Source organism: Talpa occidentalis, unplaced genomic scaffold, assembly GCF_014898055.3.
Source record: "Talpa occidentalis isolate TD23 unplaced genomic scaffold, MPIMG_talOcc4v2.1 talOcc4.12, whole genome shotgun sequence".
NCBI classification, from domain to species: Eukaryota; Metazoa; Chordata; class Mammalia; order Eulipotyphla; family Talpidae; genus Talpa; species Talpa occidentalis.
In genome coordinates this window covers 49136638-49163205 of record NW_023601212.1, presented here as the reverse complement: position 1 = coordinate 49163205, position 26568 = coordinate 49136638, and the positions used below count along the sequence as shown (strand labels likewise).

The window sequence follows — 26568 nt, the reverse complement described above, 5'->3', positions numbered from 1 at the left end:
GATAGCTTAACATTGCTCCCTGTACAATTTCTGTCACACAATACAGATTATGATTATAATGCCAACACAAGAGCATAGCACAGGAGTTCAGGACTGATACTCATTCTACAGCATGGAAATGATGACAATTCTGTTACCATAAGGAGAAGAACTGAGGCACTATACTAAGTAAACCTAGAAAAAGTGTATAGGTTTCTCCCCCTCCCCATTTTTCTTTGAAAAAGATCACAGTAAGTTGCTTATTAATTCTGAGACCATTAGTTTGTAATTCTAGAGTTGAGAAAAAGACCACAAAGCAACCCATTTTCTCCTCATTGTAAATCTTAACAGGCATGATTTCCATAAAGCTTAACTCTTAATGGATTGTACTGCAGAATTACTACATTCCTCAAAAATTAGAATGAGAGCCATTATCATATCTCTTTTCCACCTAGGGCAGCACATGCTGTTATAGAACACATACTTATCACTACACAGTTACTGCCATATAGTTCCTAATTTTTGGCTTGCTCATTTCCTTTTATTCACTAAATCCACGTATTCTTTCATTGATAAACTATAAAAATTAAATGATTATATGCTTTCAACTAGGCAATATTCATTTCAATGTTACACAGATTATAGAAAATTCTTTTTTTTTTTTTTTAGATTATAGAAAATTCTTGACAGGTCATCTAAGTCAGAATTCAAAGTATAAAAATAATAAACATTTAAAGCAAACAGTAAGTTACTCATTTTGGCAATTAGGACAGTGCTACACATAGTATAGGAAAGATAACTTTCCCTTAAATTAATGGTATAAAGGAAGTTGTGAAAAAACAAACCAGTCAGACAATACCTGTCATATCAGCCTTCAGGACTTCTGCCTGCCTAAAAAAGGGGGAAAAAGAACAGCAGTTAGAAACAAACTAGCCCTACCCAACATTAATACATGAACAGTTAATTAAATAAGATTATCTACTAAAATAAGAATGTATACCAGTTTTCTGTGGCACTGCAAATAGTGTCCATAATTGAACATCCAGGGTAACACTAGTTACTGGAAAACTGATGCCATTACTTAAAAGTTTATCCATTCCTGACCGCTTCTACTTAGCAGTACAATTTCTCGCTATTTTCCTCCAAATCTGATGCATTTAAGGTAAGATTCAATGATACCCATTAAATAAAAGTCTCTCTTGATACAGCTAAAGAATTCTGTTTCTCAATTCTCAATTGAGAAACACTAAAACTATTTCACTAAAACTATCACTAAACTATCACTAAAACTATTTCAAATCTCCACTCTCCTCAACCAGCTGATTTCTGCTCCCTTTCTCAGCTTCAAACCCTTTCAGCAATTGACTACTCCAATACCTCAAGAAAAATAACCCTGGTCATTAAATACTAAATTCACACAGCGCTCTTCTTTATAAAAACACTCAAGGTATTGCACTTTTATTTAGGACCAATAAAATTTCACTTAGGTTGTTTTTTCTAGCCTTCACTCTTTTAATTACCCCTCCCCTCTTTTTAAAATTCTGAAACTTCCCTCTCTACTAGATCCTTCCTTCTCTCAATATTTAAAGATGCCCAAGTCTCTCATAGATTTTATTGCCTCTTTCCCACAAGGAAGCTGCTGCTTTCTTCTTTCTCTTCCAAAGTCTTCCAAGAATTGCCTGTCTATAAGTTAACTCATGACCCACCTCCACTCTCCATCTCTAATGTCTCATGGCTTTCTAGCCATATAAGGTAGAAACCTGCAAACCATCCATGATAACTTCCCCCCAAATCCTCGATAACTATCAACTCTAGAGAATGTTACCTGCTTAAATATATTTTGAATCTGTTGATTTCCCTTTAGCTTCTCTTCAGCCACACTCATTCAGTTTATGACTATCCTGGGCTACTGCAAAGCCAACAAACTGTTTTCTACAATTCATTCTTGCCTCAATTTTCATTCAGTTCTCTCCACTGCTGTCAGAGGGATCTTTCAAAAAAGTAAAACTGGCCTTACCAGTTGCCCATATATACACTTCACTGATTGTCAGGTAAAAAAAAAACAAAAACAACTTCATTAAAATGTCCCACAAAGTTCTCTGCTTTCTACTTCTACCGCTGCCCGCCCCCCTCCTTTTCCCCCTTGTGCTCCAGTCAATGGAATTCTATTTTCTCCAAAGTGTTCTGCTCTCTTCATACTCAGGGCCTTTGGAAAGAGTCCATTTGAGCCTCTTTCCTTAGAAATAACTTAGTCCCTTGTCTAGTCGATTATTCCTCCTCCTTTATCTCAGTCAGAGACGTTAAATCCTCAAGAAGCCTTAAATGAACCCTAGGAAGATGAAGGATATTCCTATTTTATGCTCTCAAAACCCTAATTATTTTTTCTTTATAGTAAATATCAAACTTTATAAATGCTCACCATCCAAACACCTATGCCTCTAGTACAGCACCCAGTACACAGTGGACACTTAAATGTTTTTTAAGTGAAGAAAGAAGACAATAAGTCATTTAAATGAAGAGATTTCCATTTTGAAAAGAAAATTTGACCTAAAAGTTAGAGAACAGTCAGAGATTTTAAAATTTTACTGCAAGAACATTGTTTCACATAGTTGGGTATTTAATACCAATTGTTAATTTCATCAAAACATAGAGTGAATCTTTATTTTCTCAGCCTTTAAAAAGTTAATTTTTTTAAGCAAGCCTTCATATATACAGGTGTTGATTTATACTATTATACACCTGAAATCTATATAATGTTATAAACCAATGCTACTTAATTGGAAAAAAAAAAAAGCTTCAAGACAGGATGCTATAGCAGGTAACCACCACAAATCATTTAAGAACTATCAGTTCTTAGAACAATGCTAAATAATAACTACACTTAGACATAAAATGTAATAGCAAATCACATTTCATTACCCATAAAGCCAAGTTTCACTGTTTGTTTTATGTGCTAAACTTGAGCCATAGGAAAAAAAAATCTTCAGAAAGTTGTTGGCTTTTTGCCCTTAAAACATTTATTTTATTTTATTTTTATATTCCCCATAGAATTGCAACCCCCTTATTTTGACCCCAATCCCTCTTTTCCCCGCATTCCCCACCTCCCCCATAGTCTGGTTCACAGTTGTTTGTTGATTTTGATTTTTTTCTTTCTTATAGTTATTCTTTTTCCTGGTCCCTTATTTAGGTTTTCTAGATTCCTGCTATGAGTAAGACCATCCGGTATTTTTCTTTTTCTTTCTGGCTTATTTCGCTGAGCATGATCCCTTCTAGCTCCATGCATGTTGCTGCAAATTGCATGTGTTTATCTTTTTTGAATGCTGAGTAATATTCCATGGTGTATATGTACCATATCTTCTTGATCCAGTCATTTATTTTTGGGCATTTGGGTTGTTTCCAAAGCTTAGCTAATGTAAATAGTGCTGCTATAAACATAGGGGTGCAGGTGCTCTTTGGAATTGATGTTTCTGTGTCCTTTGGGTAAATACCTAGGAGTGGAATTGCTGGATCATATGGAAGCTCTATCTTTAGTAGGTTGAGGAATCTCCACACAGCCTTCCCTAGTGGTTGGGCCAGTTTGCACTCCCACCAGCAATGCAGGAGAGTTCCTTTTTCTCCATATCCTTGCCAACATTTATTGTTGCTAGTGTTTTTAATATGTGCCATTGTCACTGGTATGAGATGGTATCTCATTGTAGATACCATTTGATTTGCATTTCCCTGATTACAAGTGATGTTGAACATTTTTTCATATGCCTGTTGGCCATTTGCATTTCCTCTTTGAAGTTTCTTTTTAGCTCTTCTGCCCATTTTTTGACTGGATTATTTTCTTTATTTTGTTGAGTCTCATCAACTCTTTTTTTTTTTTAAATAATAAATTTTATTGTTATATTCCCCATACAATTGCAGCCCCCCCATTCTGACCCCAATCCCTCCCCTCCCACCCCCGCCCCCCTAAAAGTGTCTCTGGTTCATAGTTTTTTGTTGATTTTGATTTTCACTTTCTTATAATTATTCATTTTCCTGGTCCCTTATTTAAGTTTTCTAGATTCCTGTTATGAGTGAGACCATCCGGTATTTTTCTTTTTCTTTTTGGCTTATTTCGCTGAGCATGATCCCTTCCAGCGCCATCCATGTTGCTGCAAATTGCATGTGTTTATCTTTTTTGAATGCTGAGTAATATTCCATGGTGTATATGTACCACATCTTCTTGATCCAGTCATCTATTTTTGGGCATTTGGGTTGTTTCTATAGCTTAGCTAATGTAAATAGTGCTGCTATAAATATAGGGATGCAGGTGCTCTTTGGAATTGATGTTTCTGTGTCCTTTGGGTAAATACCTAGGAGTGGAATTGCTGGATCATATGGAAGCTCCATGTTTAGTAGGTCCAGAAATCTCCACACAGCTTTCCATAGTGGTTGGACCAGTTTGCACTCCCACCAACAGTGCAGAAGAGTTCCTTTTTCTCCACACCCTCGCCAACATTTGTTGTTGCTAGTTTTTTTAATATGTGCCATTCTCACTGGTGTAAGATGGTATCTCATGGTAGTTTTGATTTGCATTTCCCTGATGACAAGTGATGTTGAACATTTTTTCATATGCCTGTTGGCCATTTGCATTTCCTCTTCAGAGAAGTTTCTTTTTAGCTCTTCTGCCCATTTTTTGACTGGATTATTTTCTTTGTTGTTGTTGAGTCTCGTCAGCTCTTTGCAGATTTTTGTGATCAGTCCTTTATCATTAGTGTTGGGTGCAAAAATGTTCTCCCAGTTGGTGGGGTTTCTCTTTGTTTTTGTTATTGTCTCTTTTGCTGTGCAGAAGCTCTTTCATTTGATGTAGTCCCAGCTGTTTATCTTTGCCTTCACTATCACTGCTTTGGGTGATGTGTCTGTAAAGATGTCTTTGATGTGCAAATCACGTAGTGTTTCGCCTATATTTCCTTCTATATATTTCATGGTTTCAGGTCTTATGTCTAGTTCTTTAATCCATTTTGAGTTGATTTTTGTGTATGGTGTGAGGTAGTGGTCAAGCTTCATTCTTTTGCATGTAGTGACCCAGTTTTCCCAGCACCATTTATTGAACAAACTTTCTTTGCTCCAATGCATAGTCTTTGCTCCTTTGTCAAAGATTAGTTGACCATAAATCTGTGGGTTTATTTCTGGATTTTCTATTCGATTCCATTGGTCTGTATGTCTGTTCTTGTTCCAATACCATGCAGTTTTGATGATTATGGCTTTTCATCAACTCTTTGTAGATTTTTGTGATCAGTTCTTTATCATTAGTGTTGTGTGCAAAAATGTTCTCCCAGTCGGTGGGGTTTCTCTTTGTTTTTGTTATTGTCTATTTTGTTGTGCAGAAGCTCTTTAATTTGATGTAGTCCCAGCTATTTATCTTTGCCTTCACTATCACTGTTTTGGGCGATGTGTCTGTAAAGATGTCTTTGAGGTACATGTCATGTAATGTTTAGCCTATATTTCCTTCTATGTATTTTATGGTTTCAGGTCTTATGTCTAGTTCTTTAATCCATTTTGAGTTGGTTTTTGTGCATGGTGTGAGGTCAAGTTTCATTCTTTTGCATGTAGCGACCCAGTTTTCCCAGCACCATTTATTGAACAAACTTTCTTTGCTCCAGTGCATATTCTTTGCTCCTTTGTCAAAGATTAGTTGACCATAAATCTGTGGGTTTATTTCTGGGTTTTCTATTCGGTTCCATCGGTCCGTGTGTCTGTTCTTGTTCCAATACCATGTAGTTTTGATTATTATGGCTTTGTAGTATAGTTTGAAATCTGGGAGAGTGATGCCTCCATTCCCTTCTTTTTTCTTTCAGGAAGGTTTTGGCTATTTGAGGTTTTTGGTGACTCCATATGAATTTCATCAATATTTTTTCTATTTCTTTGAAGAATGACATTAAAATTTTAATTGGAATAGCACTGAATCTGCAGACTGCTTTTGGTAGGATGGCCATTTTGATAATGTTAATTCTTCCGATCCATGAGCAGGGGATGTCTTTCCATTTCTTTGTGTCTACTTCTATTTCTTTTAACAGTGTTTTCTAGTTTTCTTTGTATAGGTCATTTACTTCTTTTATTAGGTTTATTCCCAGGTATTTGATTTTTTTTTTTCAATAATAAAAGGAATGGTTTTCTTGATTTCTTCTTCTTCAGATTTATTGTTTGTGTATAGGAAGGCTACTGATTTTTGTGTGTTGATTTTGTATCCTGCCACTTTACTATTGATTAGTTTAATTAGTTTTTCTGTGGAGTTTTTGGGGTTCTTTATGTATATTATCATATCGTCTGCAAATAGTGATAGTTTGAATTCTTCCTTGCCTATTTGGATTCCTTGTATGTCTTTCTCTTGTCTTATTGCTCTGGCTAGGACTTCCAGTATTATGTTGAAAAGCAGTGGTGAGAGTGGACACCCTTGTCTTGTTCCAAATCTTAATGGGAATGCTTTCAGCTTTTCACCATTGAGAATGATATTGTATGCCCTTAAAACTTAAGATCATATAGCTTCGTATTTAGTAGCACATTCCTATCCTACCAATGTCACAACAACCTAGTCTCCCATGCCCCACAAAAAGTCTACTGGCGTACTAATTTATGAGTTTTATACTGAGAAAGTCAGTGGTAATTACACATCTTCACTGAATTCAATTCTTTCCCTGGCCAGCAAAGTTATAAAGGAGAGATTTTACTATGCTTTCACATGTAATCTAAAAATCCACATTCAAGTACACATATAAGATATAGTTAGGGTCATGTGTTTAAAGGTTGTTTTTCCTCATTCAAATTCAAAATTTGCTTGCAAAGATGAACAAATACCATTTTGGTATTTTAACATCTGCTTAACAAGGATATCAATTTCCAGTCAAATGTATATTGAGCATATAACAGGAATGCTTTACAAATAATCTGCATTTTTTGTAGAATGTCAGTAAGAGGGAAACTATACTTCTAACGGGTTCTGGAGCAGGTTTCCACTGATTAAAAAAATTTTTTTTTACTCTATTTTTATATACTCTATATATATTCTGAGAAAAAACACTAAAACTAAAAATTCAAGCACTAACAAAAGTACAGAAATGTCATAAAAGTGATGTAACATAAACATTAAAGTCTTTTGAAATTTCAGTTCTGATCCCTCGGTATGACAAGGGAAGAGGTTCACTTGTGTGTAGAGTTCTTTCCTAGGTTATGAAAGAAACTATGTTAAGGACTAAAATAATCTTCTTAAACTGAATTGATAAAAAGATAGCTAAAAGGAATATACAACAACCCTGGGAGACAGCATATAAACAAGGAAAGTGAAGCTCTGAAATATTAAATAATTTGACCATAGCCACATAGTAATTAAGTATAATTAAGTACAAACTAAGTGCTTTCAGACTCCACAGTCCAAGTTATTTCTATTTCTTTCATAGCAGGAAAAAAAATTCTATGACACAAAAAGCTAATATAGATTTATCTAAGTTCAGTTTTATACTGTCAATTAAATACTAACATTTAAGTTAACTACATAAATTAAAAGATGTCCTCATAATAGGAAATAAATCATATCTGAGATTTTTATCAGAAAGACTGTAAGAAGTTAATTGCATACTCTAGTGCAGTAGTTAGCCCTTGGGTAAAATACCCTCCTTCACCCTGAACCTACTTTTGTAAATAAAATTCTACTGGAATATAGTCATGCCCACTCACTTAGGTATTGCCTATGGTAGCTTTCTGTGACAGGGTAGAGTTAAGTAGTTGAGACAACAACATGGTTCATCAAGTCTAAAATACTGACCATCTGGCCCCTTTACAGAAAAAGCTTGCCTCTCCTGCTCTAGGAAATACTTAATACAAAAAAAATAAGAAGTAAAACATCTAAGTTTCCAAACCAAATAGTTTACCCATACGAGGAATCATCAATAATAGTTTCCTCAGAATAAAAAAATATTTTACAGTTGATATTGTAATCTTGTCACAGAGACTATGTTAAAAAACAGTCTCATGTAACTAGGAAAGTTAGTACTTGTAGGTGTCTTTATTTTTGACAGAATTAATTTGCAAACTGATTAAAACATGGGTAGGTTATAAATTATCCACTAACTGTTACCTATTTTAGCGGACTTTTTTCTAATTGAAATATAACGACACATAACATTCTTAATTTCATATATTTATACAGTACAAAAAGATTATCAATGTAGCATTAGCTAAAGCCTTTATATGAGTACATGAGCTCATCCTTTTTCAGTATACCAAAAACACCCATTTAGACAGGGGAGAGGGTTAAACTAAGAATTATTATCTCACAAGAGGAATCCCTACTCCCTAAACCCTCACACACTGAGTTTTCTTTTTTTAATAGCGTATAATGTATAAGAAAACAAACCAACAGACAATGATCTTAGACTAACTGCTTTCATAAAGATTAGCGCAAGTTGACTATTTATTTTACGAAGGAAAAAAATTCCACCTCAACTGAACCTAATGAATGTGTTAAAGATTAATTACAGTTTATAGCCAGTACTTGGATAGAGATAAAAATTTTAAAATGATTTCTCTTGGTAGAAGGTGTAGCAGCATGAGTTCTTTTTTATTTGTTTTAAACTGAAGGAATTAATAAAAAGAATGAACTAAGAATCTAAGAATTAAAATGATCATGTCTTTAGTAGTAAAACAAAACTATCAAATAGTTATGAAATACAAAGATTTCAAAATACTAAATATATTGTCTCAGTTCTTAATAAGAGAAATAAAGCACTTCTATCAAGCAATAAAAGAAAAAGTCATTAGGAGACTGAATAAAATCTGAAATATTCAATAATAATCAATTATGTTCAAAGTTAACAATTTAATCCTGGAGAACATAATCATCGGATTTATAAATGCATTTAATGCATTCTAATGCATTAGGTACTGAAAAGCTAATACTATATAAGGAGCTAATACTATATATAGCACTGGTATTGACTGACACTGTTCTAGGGCCTTTACATAAAGAAATCATTTAATCTACACTGCATACTATTAAGCCTCCACTTTATAGTTGAAGAAACCCAAGGAGACAGAGGTTAAGTAACACATAAATAAGCAGCAGTTTGGTTCCAGAGGTTAATTCCTAATCATCATATTTTAGTTATTTTATACAAGATTATAAGAAAATAAAATCTGGAATGTTTAATTAAAATAGCCCATAAAAATAGGACTTCCAACACTTAAATATTTTATGATAATTTTTTAATAATGTCACTATAGAGGAAAAACCTAAAATAGTTTTCTTCTTAAATATCTTGATCACACATGTATATAACAATGAAAAATAATATATCATAATCTCTATTAAGATTTGTTTTAAAAATACAAGGTATTGCCAAGTTAGGGGCAGATACAAAGGAAGGTTCCTTTCATCTGAACTCCCAATCCCTCTTCTCCTATGAGCTACAGAAAGGAATATAAACCAATATATTCTAAATTCAAGTTGCTAAGGAAATGTGAATCAGCACCTTTTGTTTTGGAAGACAAGGCTAAAGGATTTCTTTTTTAAATTTAAAAGCCACAGCAAGTTTTATTTCAAGTAAATTTGTTTACTTATTTCTATAGAGCACTAAGGAGTTACTGGAATAATATTTTTAAACATTTTTTATTTATTTATGCATAGAAGAACTGGGGTATGGGCCAGAGGTGGAATAATAATTTTATTAATCAATTACAAACATAATAACTAGTCATAATTATTCATGCTAAATAACAAGTCAGACACACCATAAGGCATAAACACACTCCTGCTCTAACTTTTTAAGCCCACCACGAAGACATTAATCAGGAAATAAAAAATCAAATTGCTCTAACTAATGAATTTCACATAGACCATCTAGGGAAGATGTTACTCTTATGGAGCTTTCCTCAAGGAAATAATAACAATATTTGTTTTCTCTTTAAGGCATTTCACAGTTTGTTATACATTTTCAAGTCTCCTCATACACCAGTGCTCTATGTTACAATATTCACTCAACAATCTCTATTAATTGAAATGTGTATCTAGTTTTAGCAAGGGTAAATTCTACTCCGAGAATCTTGAGTTGAGAAATACCTGGAAGCAAACTGGCAGAAAGAAAAAAAAAAAAGCAGAAGAAATGAAAAGATTATTCCAGATAGCTTGGACAACTGGGTATATGAGAAAGTGGAGATGTGGAAGCAGGCTCTGAGATGAGAGTCAAGCAAGATTAGGGATACAGTACTGCAGTGATAAGACATCAATGGTGGTTAAGACCGTTGAGAGTAAATGTAACTGTCTAGAAAGGCAGGAGGGTAGATTTAGCTTCCTATCTTCATATTTAAGGGACAGATAGGAAGTCCATGAAGAACACCAACAAAGTATGAAACAGGAGCATCAGGGCAAGAAGAGTGGTCTAAAACAGAAAGGAAAAGTATTCAACAATATCAGGGGCAGAAGAAAAGTATACAAGGACTGGAAAATGTGTTGCATTTGATGAAATAAGGATGAACGACACTTTGTGAAGAGAAGAGACAACATCAAATTGCAGGGGGAACAAATTGTTGAGGAACAGATTAGGGAGATGTTTAGGCTAACTCTTAAGACACTAGGTCAAAAAGAAAGGAGGGGATCATGGGTAAAGTTATTTTTCTTTCCCCCAGGAGAGACATGAGCATGCTTGGAAAGAAGCTAGGGGAAATAAATAGGTTGAAGGCATAGGAAAATGAGAACAAAATTGATAGAACATAGTTCTGCAAAGATAGGAGAATGTGGATACAAAGACAGAAGGCAGGGTTGGCTTTGAAAAAGAGGCAGGATGAAACTGGAAGGAGTTATGGTTAGACAGAAATGTGTTAAGAGAATTTTGGATGTAGGCAGAGAGATGTCAACAGAATTCACAGCTACATTGCTTTGATTTCATAAAGTAGGAGATCAGATAGGTGTTTCAAAGTGGGAGATAAACTGAAGAGAATATTGTTTCTTCAGGATAATTATGAAATGAAAATAGGGTATGACAGGGGTAAAGAACAAAGAAAAAGTGATGAAAGCCAGTGGAAAAACAAATATGGAAATATATCAAGACATCAACAGATAAATGGGTAAAGGGCTAAACTGATAATTCAAAAAAGGAAATAAAACTATAGTTAAGTACAAATTAAAACATATTTTAAATCTAAACAAAGTAACAATTTACATGCTAGCCTTAATGATGGTACTGCTTAAGGAATTAAGGTAATGCAGAAGACACCAAGACATATAAATAATTTCAATACAACATGGTAAACACAAACACAGAGACTTGCTCACAGAGTACACCTAGATAAAGAGAAGAGCCAATGGGAGTGAAGGGAAAAGATAAGTGTTCAGGACTGTATCCCTAATACAGTAATGCCTGGTACCAGTAGTACCCTAATACCAGTAATGCCTGGTACCTGGTAGTAGTTCACTAAAATTTTGTTGAATTAATGAAAGGTAAAATGTGTATCAAACAGGAAGCACTTTTATGTCATAGGAAGTGGGTTTCCTATGTATTAGTAGTACTACCACCGATCATCTTTCCAAGAAATCTCAATTTCCACATCTAAAATAAGGACACAAACTGGCTTTCAGAGTTGCTATGAGGACTAAAAGACAACAAGCAAGTTACATAAAAGAACCTAAGTGATAACTCCCAAGAGGGAGTGGTAATATGAAAGTGACACAAATACTTCAAAACCATCAAGTAACTTTTGTTAATCTGGTTACTGATACAGGATCCTTTTTGAAAGAGCACATCGGGTTTAAGACAACATTCCCAAGGAGAGGTAAAAAAAAAATCCTAGGTCATCTACCACGACAAAAGAGAAAACTGTTTTGACTATCACAATGACAATAACTGATGCATAGGAAATAAAATCAGGAATAGATACAAAAATATGCATAAAAATTCCTGTTTTCTGAGTTTGCTTCTCTACAATCAATCATTTTGATTACAATAACAAATACTTTTTAAAAGCTGGACTTTGAAACACATCAAGCAAATTATAAAATACAGACATGCCACAATAACAGAACATAGACTCTAAACTCAACTATTAAAATTAATAACCTGATAAAAGTGTGATCACTTTGTGTTTACCAGGTCATTACATACTTTCATATATTATTAAATCTTTAATTCTCACAATAAAATAGGTAAATAGTAACATTAACCCCATCCAGCTGACGAGGAAATGGGTACAGAGTGGATAAAAAACTTGCCCAAAGTCATACAACTAGGAAGTCACAGAGCTTGGATTCCAACTTGCAATCTGGTTCCAGAACTCTTAGGTATTACAACAGTAAAGCAGGTCTTTTGGAATGGACTGGCCATAATCACTGTCAGGATATCAATTTCTAGGAGTAATTATCACCTCTCATTTAAAGCCACATCTCTGAGATCAAGCACCTTTACACATGCTGTGATAATAACTGATGTATGTTGCTGATGAGAGAGGGCTCCTCTGGCACACTATCATATACCTATTTACAGGCACACCTCAGAGCCTTAACTGCATCCAAGCTGACATCAAACCAAACACTGATGCACTTAAAACTCAAATGACCTGCTATTTATATAACCCCCAAACACAAGAATTTTCATTCTAAAGAATAATCTACAAAATGAAATCACATGCCCCTTTTATAAATATTCAGAAATCTCACATGTGAAAAATCCTTACATTCACTTGAATAAACATTAAAAACATTTTTCCTTGGACAAGATATAAATGCTCAGACAAAGTAAACATGTTCAAAGTAAACATATGCCAAAGTTCTCACGAAGTTATGTAAAAAATAAAAAAAAAACTTAAGCACTCCCCTCCCCCACATTGGCTAATATTAAATGCTTCGAAAAGTCTCTGTTCTTTTAGGAGTCACAGAAAAGGAATACTTTAACATATATATCTAAAAAGAATACAAACATGTAGAAATCCCTTTTAATTTTTATCCTACCTAATATTACTTGATTTCAGATGCTCCTCTGATTTCAAGTTTCCGGTCCTCATCTGGGACTTAAATGAAACGTTTTCTCCCACAATGACTATCTGCAAGAACATCCAATTTCTCATAAGGTAGAATGGTTTAAGACATTCTAGACAGAGGAGAGGAGGAAAATATGAGTTAACCCACAATATCAGAGGAAACCCCCCCCCAAAGAAAATTAATTTTTTAATAGAAATGATTTACTGTCAAAAGCATAGGAAAATACCAAAGCTTTCTTCCCTTCTGTAGTTTCTTAAAATACACATTTTAAAATTGTTTCACATATTTCTAACAGATTCTAACTTTAGATTAAAATGCCATCCTATTCTCCCTTCCTGTCTGAAAGCTGAGTGATCTCTACATGACAGACAGACACAGTTACCCATCAGGGTTATGTAGTACCCTGGTGAGAGCCCTGTAGAACACGGGGACAGAAGGCTGATCCAAACTGGACTGCTTATTGAGGGAAAACATGTAGAACAATTAAAATACAATTGTAGATAGTATGAATAATGTTTAAATTCTAAGATCAGTTGAAAATGGCAGGTTTTTAGATCACTTACACGATAAACAATGATTTGGTCATTGCCATGTGCTAGATGTAGTGTTAAGAACTGGTTATACAATGATGAACAAAACAGATTTGGTCCGTGCCATGGATTTAAAATCCACTGTAGAAAAAGACCAGTAAGGAAGGAGGTGGCAATAGAAGTAGTGGTTAAAAGCATGAGTTTGAGATTCACAATGTCTGCATTCAATGGCATGACAGGAATAAGTCATAGGAAAAACACAGCATAATTTCTTAGGAATATCAACTTAACACAAATATCTAGATAATTATTATTGGTTACTGATAATGGCTTCCATGTGTAATTATTATGTGCCAGATTCCATGCTAAATGTTCTATGAATGTGAACTCCATAGAATGGGAGTATAATACAGCCGCAATTCGTGCATTATGTCCAGACTTCCTAGGTTCAACCAAGTTTGACCACTTAATAGCTGTGTAAAACCACAAACGTTACTTGTCTATGCCCATTTTGCTAAGGAAAAGAGGAGATAATAAAAGTACCTACCTCATGAGATGCTTTGAAGATTAAATGAGGTAAAAGAAATAAAGCACTTAGGACCATTCCCTGGTAAGGAAGCCCTCAAAAAATATTAGCTATTATTGCTATTACAATCATCATTATAGATATCATTATCATCCTCATTCTATAAATTATGAAATTGAAGAATGTAAACTAATCAATTTTAGAAAACAAAGTTGTTCACAATTTTTAATCATAAAACATTTGAGAGATGGTTAGTCCAAGTTACTATTAATTTATTTGAACAGCTTTCAGTTTGACCCACACTTTTTGGGGTCAAGAGTGCCAGAGGTCTAGGTGGACTGTGTGTCCATACTTTCAAAGTTATGTGTTCAATCTCCTGTGGCTTAAGTTGTACTTTAGTGGAAAAGACTGAGAGAAAATACACCATGAAAAAATTTAAGCTCCTCAGCATAGCATGTAAGTCCCACAGCTCCCCACTTTACCCTTTATGACCCAATGAAACCAAATTACTTTTACTTACTTGCTATTTTTTCTCTTAGTGTCTCTATTCATGCTCTTTTCATTGAACCTGGAATGCCCCTCTTCTTCCCTCCTTGTCTGCTTAACTCCTCTTATTTTAAGGTTAAACAACTATTGTAGAGAGGACCTTGGCTTTGCCAAGCACTCCCACCATATCTTAATGCTCACTTCTATTATAGTAGTACAATAAAGTTTCCTGTGTTAGAAACTATCTTACTCAATTTTGTCTATCCACTGCCAAAAAGTGTGGGTCAAACTGAAAGCTGCTCAAATAAATTAATAGTAACTTGGACTAACCATCTCTCAAAAGGCCAAGATCCTAAAACTTCAAAGTTTCTCAAAACTGATAAGAGTTTCAAAAATCTTCCAGGAAAATAATTTGAAAGTTTTCTCAGCTGATAACCAGTAATAACATACTTTCTTTTAAGTTGAGGAAACCTACCATTTTACACAATTAGAGAAGTCCATGATCATTCACTTGGCTTTCTAAAATACAAATTTTTTTCCTTCATACTGGATCTGTATTAGCGTATTAACATGCACACTATTTTTACAGAAACACAAAATCTGAAACTAACAGAAAATGAGTAAATTCAATAACCCAAATGAAATAAACAGGAAATTTAGATTAAGTCATCAATAACCAGAAGGTTATTTCTTCTCATGTCAATTTTTACATTAAAGGAGGTATGCCAGAACAATGGTTTTCAACCATCATGGATCCAATGCCTTGCTTTTATATAAAGGCATTCTTTCTAACAATCCCGATGCCTTCCTGAAGTAAAATACATAGCTATATAAACATTTATTTAACACATTAAAAATTAATTAAATGCCTTAAATGTAATAAAGAGAAAAAAATAAAAAAGTAAATGGTCAGGTAAGACGACCTTTGAAGTCACACTGAAGTATTCATTTGTTTGTACATACTTAGTAACAATAAGAGGTTAACAGAATTCCAAATAAAGATAGGAAAATAAAAGCAAAACATGAGTAAACACTAGAATTAAAACAAGTATTAATGGACGAAACTTACTGGAAATGGAAAGAATAAGAATAAAAAGTGCTGACATAGGAACAACATAACATTTTAAAGTGTTGGAGAAAGTAAGAGTGTGACTATATCCTTTGAGAAGTGACAAGAAAAACTGGACAGAAAAAGAAACAGTAAACAGGTTAGGAAAAAACAAAGTATACCTTCCCAGTTTGGAGCAGAGGGATAACATGGGAGATGGGACACTGTTTAATTTATTTCATTTATATGTATAACAAACTAATAGATACATATTTATCTTTACATCAGTGTGGGTGTGTGTATATATATTTCTCTATTTCTAAGTGGTCCCTGAAATTAAAAAAAAAAAAGATACAAAAATCAAATCTGATTTTCAAAGAACCAATATTTAACCCACACTCCCAGACATCAGTTTTATCCAGTCAAATACCTATTTTTGTTTATTTTACTATCTAACTAAAGAAAGTGATGCAATATTACAATCAAATAATTGAGCCTGACATAGATCTTAGGAGGCTTATGGTAGATTAGAACATTATGACTCCCAATGAATCACGTATCTCCAAGGATCCCTTCACACAATGACACTCTGGTCCAATATAATTTACTCTGGCCACTCGGATTTAAGCAGAAAGTCTTGCCCTTCTGTAACACCATCACTACATTATGAAGCTGAGGATGAGAGACCACTTGGAAAGAAGAGACCCAGTTTTCCTACCTACAACTGTCACCCCAGTTAAGGGTTAAGACATTTGAGCAGGCTATCTTGGACCATTCAATGCAGACTGAGCCACTGGACGGCTCAGTTATTCAACTTGACCTACATGGTATGAGATGGGGAAACCCTCAGATTTTGAGTAAAGATGTAATACAATCTAACCAATATTTTAATAGTTCCACCTGACAGCTATGTTGAGAACTGAATGGCTTGGACCAGTAGGTAGGAGGGGAGATGGTATTACCTTCAATCAGTTTCAATCAGATACTGACTAACAGCCTTTATTAGCTGTTGAATGTTGAGTGAAGAAAGAGAGAATCAAAGGTGACTTTGTGGTTTTTAAGGCTAAGCAGGTGAATAGTGGATATGCCATTTACTAACATTAGTAAGATGATACAAATAGGTTTAGAGGAAAATAGTCCATTTTGGGACAATACTGCTTGGCACATAGTGTTACATAAGCTTTTGCTACCATTTTTTATAATTTTAAGTTTGATAATTATATATTTAGTGAGTATAACTAGCAGTTAAAGAGTCCATAGTTTAAAGGAAAGGTGTAAACTACAGATAATCAGTTGGGGTCACCAGCATCTAGATGTTAGTAGCGAGAAGGAAACAGCAAACAGACTGAATGAGGCCATTTTCATGCTATACAACTTTTGCATCTAATATAAGATAAGCTCAAACAAAATTTTTAGGTGGAAAACTTGCTGAATGTGGTATCCATTAAGCCTAAAGAAGAAAGAGTTCCAAGAAAGAGAGCAGATGCAATTAATGCTACTGATACATCAATGAGGCTTGAAACGACTAGATTTATGGAATTCACTGAGGATACTGTTAAGAACGATGTTGGTGAAGTGGGAACATAAGTGAACTAACTTTAATTGGAAATGGAAAAACTGAAATAAATGTTTTAGGTTATCTTTAAGATAGGCAGAAGGTGGAGGATCAAAAGGTTTTTAAAATACATAACATGGAAATATTCAATAGAGGGGAAAAGGGGTGAAAACAATCTCATGAAGTCCATGGGGACCTGGGATTCTTTCCTGAATGAAAGAACAAAATTTAGGAGGAAAAAACAATAATTTGGGGGTCCTACTTAATTGATATTTAATTACATTAACCATTCTGATTTAATTTTCATAGCAACCTGAGATAGCTACTATTTTCCAATTTTATAAATAAAGACTCATCAATTTTAGGAAATTTGCCCAAGATCTCAAAAAAAGTAAGTGCTAGGAATGGAATTCAAATCCAAGTGTATCAGGATTCCAAAGTCAAAACTTTTATTATTTCCTGCTGCATGACAGGGCTCAGATTTCAGTAATTCATAATCAAAGTTAAAATGTAATGTTTTACTGTTTATAATTTATTATTTGTAACAGCATAAGATCCACCCTATCTCCTTTCCCTTAAACTATCCTCTAGGAGGTTCCTAGTTTTAGCCTCTAGCATTGGTTCTTCCTCTGATGTCTCTTTAGCTGTTATTCTTGGTCTCTTCCTCTTCATCACAATGCAACGCAAAAATCCTTATTTTTAGAGACTCTTGGTTAACAAGATGGCTATCAGAGAATACAGTTTTATTATAGTGTATGCATTATACAAGAGAAGCACAGAAAGACTTCAATGGCAATGGTAAACTGTTCCTTGGAATGACTCTAAGTCAATACTACAAGTAATCTCTATTATGGTTCAGGTCAGAACAAAGTTATTCATTTTAAAAGTTCCTGGATAAATGACCAAAAAGAAAGGGCCAATCTTTGTAGACAAATTTTCTTGCTACACAACAGTTTAGCTTGCATCTAACATAGAGTTAAGATTAAAAAAAAAATGTTATTTTATGCTCTCATCCTGCTCTTCTTCTTTTTTAAAGATTTATTTATTTATTTATTTATACAAGCACTGGGTACAGTCAGAAACGCGGGAGGGTGAGAGAATAACAGAGCGAGAGCAAGGAGCAGAACAGGCAGACTGATGAAGTACACTGCTAAGGGGAGCAGCAGGCAGCAGAAGAGGTCTGCACGCCATGTGGGACCCTCACCCAGTGGCCGGGGATCGAACCGGCCCCACAGAGACTGCGGACAGCTTCGCAGCCCAGCGCTCAACCTCTGTGCCATGGGGGAGGCTCTCTCATCCTGCTCTTCTATAAGCAAAGATATACCCAAGTTTCTTTGGATTCCAGCATCATTCAAAAACCATTTTAAATTTTAAATTCCTCTTTGCTAAATAAGATTTTATATAAAAAGTATACCCTCTTTAGTTGCTAAATGCACAGTAACTGTTGCAAGTATATGCCACATTAACAAAATCTAGTTAACAGTTCACTTGGGCAATGGATCTTAACAACTTAAGAGTTCATATTAAATCTCTATCAGTTATAGAAAACAAATCTAAAAATGAAAATTATAATCTAAAAGCATCAATCTAAGCATCTTAAGTTATTTAAAAAAAAGGCCTATCAAAAACAAATTAAAAAGGAAATAATAAAAAGTAGGAAATGAAGACACGGGAAAAAAAGTCAAAGCTGATTCTTTAAAAAGATCAACATAATTCTCCCCATACTGATCTACAGTTCCAATCAAAACCATAGCAGTCTGCTGCTGGTTTGGAGACCACACTTTGAGAACTACTGCTTTAGAGCTACCCCTAAGATTTTTGCTCACTCAGTTCCCCACCCCCCCGTGCTTCCCACCCTTTTTTAATAGGTCATTTCTTGTTTCCTCTTTCTGTTTCCACTTATAAAGTAACAAAGTCGTTAAGAATGGAAGTGACCTTTATTATCATCTGGTACCTGTTCCCTAAGGACTTGGTTCTGATACCCTTATACTTCTAAAATCCTCTCCCCACTTGTGGATTCATATCTTAACATTATTGAAGGCAACTACAAAGTCAACTACAGCTGACCCCTGAACAACATGGATTTAAACTGTGTGGGTTCATTTATACTTGTAAGCTGCTGTAGAGAGACAACGTAAACTAAAGGTACTGATGTTCCGTAGTATAAATGTTATTTTTTTTGCTCCTTATGATTTTCTTAGTTCACATTTCTCTTCTCTAGCTTATCAACCCTGCTATTGATAAGGCAATTTTGGTCAACAGCAGGCTATTAGTAGTTAAATTTGAGGGAGTCAAAAATTATACTTGACTGTGTAAGGGGCAGGGTTAGTACCCCTTACCCCTGTGTTGCACAAGGATCAATTGTATTTCCATGTTATTGGATGTCTTGAGCAAACTCCATACAGACTTTGTGGATCCACCCCCACGACACTGGGAACTACTACAAATCCCATGATCACTGAAGGGAAGGTTGCGAGGACCTGAGGGTGGAGTTAAGTATTTAACTGGCCATGTGGCCAGGGGTCGCCCTCTTGGCTACGCAGCGTGCTGGTTTTTCACCAGCTCGGCGGGTCATTGGGATTCCAGGTCGGCGAAACAGGTGGACGCATTTACGAACTTATCTCCCTCTTTTCTCCCTGAGTTACTCATTTCCCATTTCCCCTTCCCTTGTAAATAAGCCTTTTATCAACCTTGTGTGTGTGTGTGTGTGTGTGTGTGTGTGCAGTTTAGCATTAATAAGTCCCCTTTAAGTGCACGGGTGAGGACCCACAGTCAAGCAACCTCATTTTATATTGGGGTTTGCCCTGTAACATTATCACCACATTCCAAATGCCCTGTGGCATCTCAGCAAGGATATCCGTTAAAATAGTCCCTTCAACACTCATATTTTTGCTCCCTATTTACATTAAAAGTGCGACCCTATCTCCAAGGCCAACTTCAATATCATCAATGACTCTTCCTCTCCCTTCCTTTCTAAGCCGTTACTAAAGTCCCATTGATTATATCCATAGATGGTTCTCTTGATTCAGACTCTCATTGACTCTTACCAGGATTTTGGCAGTTACCTCAGTCTCACAACTTTATTTGCACAGAGTTCCCAAATTTATCATACCAAACAATTCTAAAAACATCCATTCCCAGCTCAAAAATATTAAATGAATCTCCATATCTATATAAACCCTACACTAAGTAGCCTGCCATTCAATATTCCTAAATTTACATAAAGATGCCATGCTTGGGGCCTCCCTGGTGGTGCAAGGGGTTAAGCATCGCACTGCGAAGCAATCCACAGCCTCTGCAGCATGAATTCAATCCCCGGGCCAGCCAGAGAGCAACCCACATGAGAAGCAGACCTCTCCTGTCTCGTCCGCTGCTCCCCTCAGCACTGTTTCAGTCAGTCTCCCGGGTCTGTTCCCCACTCTGTCTCTGGTAAATCTTCTCACCCCTTTCCCCCCACCCCCCTGCATCTCTGGCCTGTACCCCAGCTCTTGTATGCATAAATAAATGAATCTACCAAAAAAAAAAAAAAAAAGATTCCAACCTTGCCTCCTTATACCTCCCTTCATGAACTATGTTTCAGATACTTCTGACTTTTCTACAAAAACAAAGAAAGAAAGCTATAGTAATTTCTCCACCTGGAATATCCCCAAGAAAATTTCTTCCTAAATGTAGGAAAATAATATATCCTTCATAAAACCTTCTCAGACATCTCCGTGAAGTCTCCACCCTTCGATTTGTGCCTCTTATGCCATATACTATATCCTAAAATGTTATTTCTTCAATTAATCTCTGAAAGCATAATTCATAATATAATTCCCAAACTGCCTGGAAGAGTGCTTTACTATCAAATCTTCCCTGATAAATATGTTGAATGAATGCAGTTAAGACAGTGTGCATTTTAAAAGTATGTTTGAATAAAACCGTCAAGGTAACGAATACTATTTCACACAAGAACTTTTTAAGGGGGCCTCCCTGGTGGCGCAAGGGGTTAAGCACCGCACTATGAAGCAATCTGCAGCCTCTGCAGCACGAGTTCGATCCCCAGCCGGCCAAGGAGCAACCCACATGGCAAGCAGACCTCTCCTTGTCTCGCCCACTGCTCCCCTCAGCAGTATATTTCAGTCGGTCTGCCTGTTCTGTTCCCCACTCTGTCTCTGGTGAATCCTCTCACCGCCTGCACTTCTGGCCTATACCCCAGCTCTTGTATGCATAAATAAATATTTAAAAAAAACCTTTTTAACATAAAATATCTGTCAATGGAAATTCTTCATGGTCATTATTACTGGCCAAAAGTAAGAAATATAATGCATGTCATATATGTAACTATATGTAACCTGTTTCTTTTTACTTAAGGTAAAAAGAGGTGACATTAATGTATTTTTAACCTAATAAATTCAAACTATTAGCATTTCAACATGTAGTCAAGATAAAAATTATTAAAATTTTCAAATACTTTCTTTGCATACTGTTGTCATAGTAATTATAGCACCTCTCATCTAAGTGGCTAATTTTTCACCAGAATTATTTTGTGTACAGAGTTCACAAATTTTACTGTTGAAAGGTAGGTTGACATAACCAAATTATTCTAATTAATTCAAACACATTTTTAAATTTGTGTCACATTTCAATTGCTCAAAACCACAGATGGCAAACAGCTACTGTAGTGGGCAGTGCAGATACAAACCATTCATGAGAAGATCACCTACTTTAACAACATGTGGGAGAAAATACCACGTAAAGATTTTTTAACTCCTGAAACCATGGTTTTTATGTAAGAGATGGGGGCAGAGGGCAAGGGGTAAGAACCTTCCACAGCAACTATTTTGCTTACAGATATAAACAGCTGTAGGGGAGAATTTACCATTAATTCCTTCAACAAGTATTTCAGGATTTACATTAAGTTAGACCTTATTCTAAGACCTGTGATACAGCAGTGAAGAAAGTACACAAGGTTCCTGCTGCTGAGTAACTAACATTCTGGGATAGGGGCTTGGGGGTCGGGGCACCAACTGACCAGTCAACATATAATCTAGTGGCATTAACCTGAGGATCCACACAGCAGAGACTCCTGGGAAAAGTTAGACCCCATCCTTAGGTGTGTGAAGCCCCAGCCCACACTACAGGATCTAGGAGCTAAATGCACAACAGCTACAGCAAACTGGCGATAAGATCTCAAGAGAACTACTTGGCCCTTCCCCACATAGATCCGTTTGTCTTCCCTTGTACAGTCCAAGATGAATGATTCCACAAGAACCTGGGAACCAATACCAGACCTGGGCAGAGCAGCCAGCCTTTTCAGTATCCTAAAATTCAATACATTACTTAACACCGTAGGCGTTAACTTTATGTTGCACTGAAAAGAATCAAATGATACAAGCTCCTCCTAACTCTGGTATTTGACCTTAAATCTCTCTGAGCTTCAATTTCTTACATAAAAAGAGTTAACATATGCTTGTTTTGCAGGGTTTGCTTTGCCAGTAGAAACACGTACCATGTGAGTGGATGCTGTAAACTCTAAACTACCACATGAAAAGAAAAACTTACCAGCATTAAGAAAATTCATTGAACATTTCATTTTTTCCTGATGACCCTTAAACAGTAAACACACAAACTTGGTATAGACCTGGCCTGTCCAATTCAGTAGCAACCAGCCACATGAGCATTTCACATGTGTTTGGTATAACTAAATTATGAATTGTATTTAACTTAAATGAAATTAGATGTAAATAGGCACAGGTGGCTAATGGCTAACTTTTGGACAGCACAAGTATATATCAATACCACTGATACTATTAATCTATGTATGTACTCTCTCTGGTTAACATTCTTTTATTTAGTCAACCACCTGAATTTCTCTTCCAATTTTTAAGAAATCCCCCAACTTCTTTTCCCAATAGGTTTACCAGCTTTCCCTTGAGTCTAGGATGAAGACATAAGAATCTATCAACGAACACACCAATTCCACATGTAGAGTGGTAGCAACTATTGAATACATCCAATTTCTATTAACCATGGTCCTGTGAGTGGTGTCAGAGGTCACAGACATATAAGTTATGGACAGCACTGAGGAACTAAATAGCTGTGTCTTCAAAAATTGAGTGTTCCAGCAGTATGGCTATTGTGGGAGATGATGAAAGGAGCAAAGGATAGCGTGATATGATTACTAGTTTTCTAAATGGAAGAGGGCCATGAGCCAAATAATTGAAGCAGCCCCAAAAGCTAAAAAAGCTAAGAAAATTAATTCTCCCACAGAACCTCAGAAGGAATGACACTTAAAACATTAGCACAGAAGAATGCATTTCAAACTTCTGACCTCCAGAAATGTAAGATAATAAATCTGTATTATTTTAAGACATCAAGTTTGTGGTAATTTGTTAGTGGCAATAGGAAACTAATACAGCTATTAACCCGTAGGCTCTATCTAGTGCCTTTATGCTTAAAAGCACTAGAGCTGTTTCTGTTCGATACAACTGATACATCCCCTTATTCTTGTTCTCCCTCTATTAGCATCTCTAAAAAGACTTCATTCAGACTTTAGCATTTTTTGAAAATGGACATGTCAATTATTCTAATAAAGTCATGTAATTCAAAATGTATACAGTAAGTATGGCCTCACACAGTATAATAGTCAACATTTATTGAATATAAATATTGCTCTAAGGTTGTAACAAAATAATTCCCTCAAATGACAACAAAGGAACAAAATGGTGAACAAACACAAGGTAATGTGACAACTGAAAGAAAACTGAGAATAAAGAAAAGCATCTGGTCATTTACCTGCCAAAATTTTACAATTTGAAGATTTTTTTGAAAGATGGCATTTTTCAAGAGCAAGGTAAAGTCACATAAAAAGTTATGACTATGAGGTAAATAGAGGAAGGCTATTTCCTTGAATTAACTAGTCTTCCACTTATTTTTTATTATTGAGGTAACATTTGTTTACAACACTGTATGTGATTTAGGGAAAAAGGTCACATTTCAGATGCATATCACCACACCACATCCACCATCACGGCCCCCATATTCCTTTACCCAATGGGCCCCTTCTCAACCCCCACACCCCCTTTAGTTGCTTCAATTCTGTAATCATATTTCTAGGGTTTGTTTTGGTTTAGATGTTTTATGATCTCCATGTCAGGTAACCATGTCTTTATGGAGAATAAATTCAAAGATGTCCAGCTACTCAAAAATATTAGTAATTTGTTACTTTTTAAAAGTCACATTGGAATTTTCCTTTTGAAGCAACTTACTATGTAAGACTTCTGAATTCCATACATTTAAAATTATATTTCTTAGTGTCAGAAACTGGCATCTTAACATCTCTATGTAAAAAAAACAAAACCAACAAAACAAAAAAACTCTACCTAATTAACTCTACCAACTCAGTTAGCAATCCCAATTGGCAATTCCAATCTTCTGTACTTAAGTTACAAAAATTGGCAAGTCATTCTTCATTTGTCCTATCAGCCCAGGTGGATCAGAACTGTTCATCCCCATAGTAGCTGGTTCTCAGTATTCCCAATGGTCCAAGAGTTCATATTTAAAAGTAGCAATACTATAGGCAGAAATTACAGGAATAATAGCTATAATGAAAAAGGAACAGCAGCCCAACTAGTCAGTAAGACAGCTCAAAGCAATCTAAATAAACTTATCCCAAATGTATTTTTTTAAAAATCTCCTCCTCCTGTTCCCCCTTAATAACCTTTCTGGCAAAATTGCCTTGTCTCTCTTATTATTCTATAAAAAATAAATGCATTAGAAAACTGAGTTGATGAGAAGTTTGTTCAAATGGTAAATACATACATTATGTAAATACATACTATGTTTTATGTATTTATAATACAATAAAACAAAAAATAAAAACAAAATCCTACAATCCTAAGCAAATTAAAAGATAAAAAATATAAAGTCAGTATGACATTTGGTTAAAAGCATCAATTATAGGGTCTGACCCCCGGTATAAATAACAAGATCTGCCACTTTATGTATGACACTGGACTGAACAATTCTGCTCCTCTGCTCATCTATAAAGTCAATAGTATATATTCAAAGGACTGTTGTGAGGATTCTGAGTGAGTAACATTTGTAAGAGTCAAGCAGAAAATAAAAGTGTTAGCTTATTACTACTAATCATGTCAAAAGCAAAAACAGCAGTTTTTCTCTATAAAGTGATCATACCTCACTGCTAGTCTGTGTAAACCTCAATGTCAAAACTGAAAAAACAAAAGGTAGGTTAGCATTAGGAAATTATAGGTGACTGGAAGCTAATCCAGGACCCATACGACAGAGGACCTAGAGTATAATGATTAAGAAATTCTTCAAACAACTAATAAGTCAAAATGATTCCTAAAAACATTTTTTATTAAGTCAAAAAGAATTTAAAATAAAGAATATTAACTTTGGATTCCCTTTCAAAGTTTCATAAAGATTTATATAAAGTGTATACAAAAACAAGATATACTGCACACATTTCCCAAATGCAATATAAAAACAAGTAAATAATCCTCACACACAGAAGAAAGCAATTCCCTGTTAGCATTTAAAATAAAAGATTACTCATGGTGACACATCTTTGCATAATGCCATCACTTGTAGCTTCACACCAGCTGCCAAAAATAGTGTGAAGGAAAGACTAATTGTCATTTTAGGTATAAAGAAACTGAAGGTGATAAACAGGAAAGCAGAAAACTGAAAGGTTATTTTATTAGTTTGGTATCACATTATATCATTTTCAAATTCACTTTACAAGTTACATGGCTGTAATTTCCAGATTCTAAATTATTCTCATTTTCATCTAATACCTCACTTGGGACTCGGGGAATCTACAATGAGTAACATTAAGAAATTATGCCCACAGTTGGGTCTAAAACTAAACAAATATGCTCAGGTCTTATGAAAAGCACCCACTTCAACAGGGTTCTCACATGAAGATAAAAATCCATGTTAGCCACTCAGTCTGGCCGTCTTGTCATTTCTCACCTGGAGCCTCCTCATTAATCCTCTCTTTCGATTCACTACTGTGGCCTATCTCCCTCTATCATTTCCTGCTTAAAATATTTCTATGACTTGTCACTACTTTCAGGATCAAATTCAAACTGCACTAAATCTGAAAGTCTTCCAACGGACCACCTCTCCAGCCCACTTCCTGCCGTTCCTCTAAACACACCCTTCACACTTGCGTGCAGGTCACATGCTTTTTAGACAGCAAATTTACCTTCTATTGGAAATGATGCTATAGACTGAGCAGTACTGTAAGGCTCCTGGAATGGTTTCCTTTAAAGCCATTTATAAAATCCACCAGGCCACCTCAAATATCCCAATTTCCCTTAAAACCAGTCATCTAAACACATTACTACAATGAATCCTATGCTTAGTTCTGAGAATAAACAAAATCATGGTAAGTCAAATACACATGTATTCCTAAGATTGTCCCTGATCCAATGATCCTAGGAAATC

The 26568-nt window shown here is 35.2% G+C and overlaps 1 protein-coding gene across 11 annotated transcripts in view; it reads right to left on the bottom strand.

Annotated features, from left to right (window-relative positions):
- Window positions 1-26568, bottom strand: part of SMG7 (SMG7 nonsense mediated mRNA decay factor) — a 78779-nt gene that overhangs the window by 36298 nt on the left and 15913 nt on the right. For 6 of the 11 annotated variants that reach the window (XM_037506273.1, XM_037506278.1, XM_037506280.1 and 3 more), the window contains 2 exons: window positions 12938-13076; window positions 839-870 (listed from right to left, as the gene is read on the bottom strand). In XM_037506273.1, coding sequence (XP_037362170.1) covers window positions 839-870; window positions 12938-13076 — 171 coding nt within the window. The remainder of the gene's footprint in view (window positions 1-838; window positions 871-12937; window positions 13077-26568) is intronic. The other 5 variants (XM_037506275.2, XM_037506281.2, XM_037506282.2 and 2 more) reach the window with 2 other exon arrangements.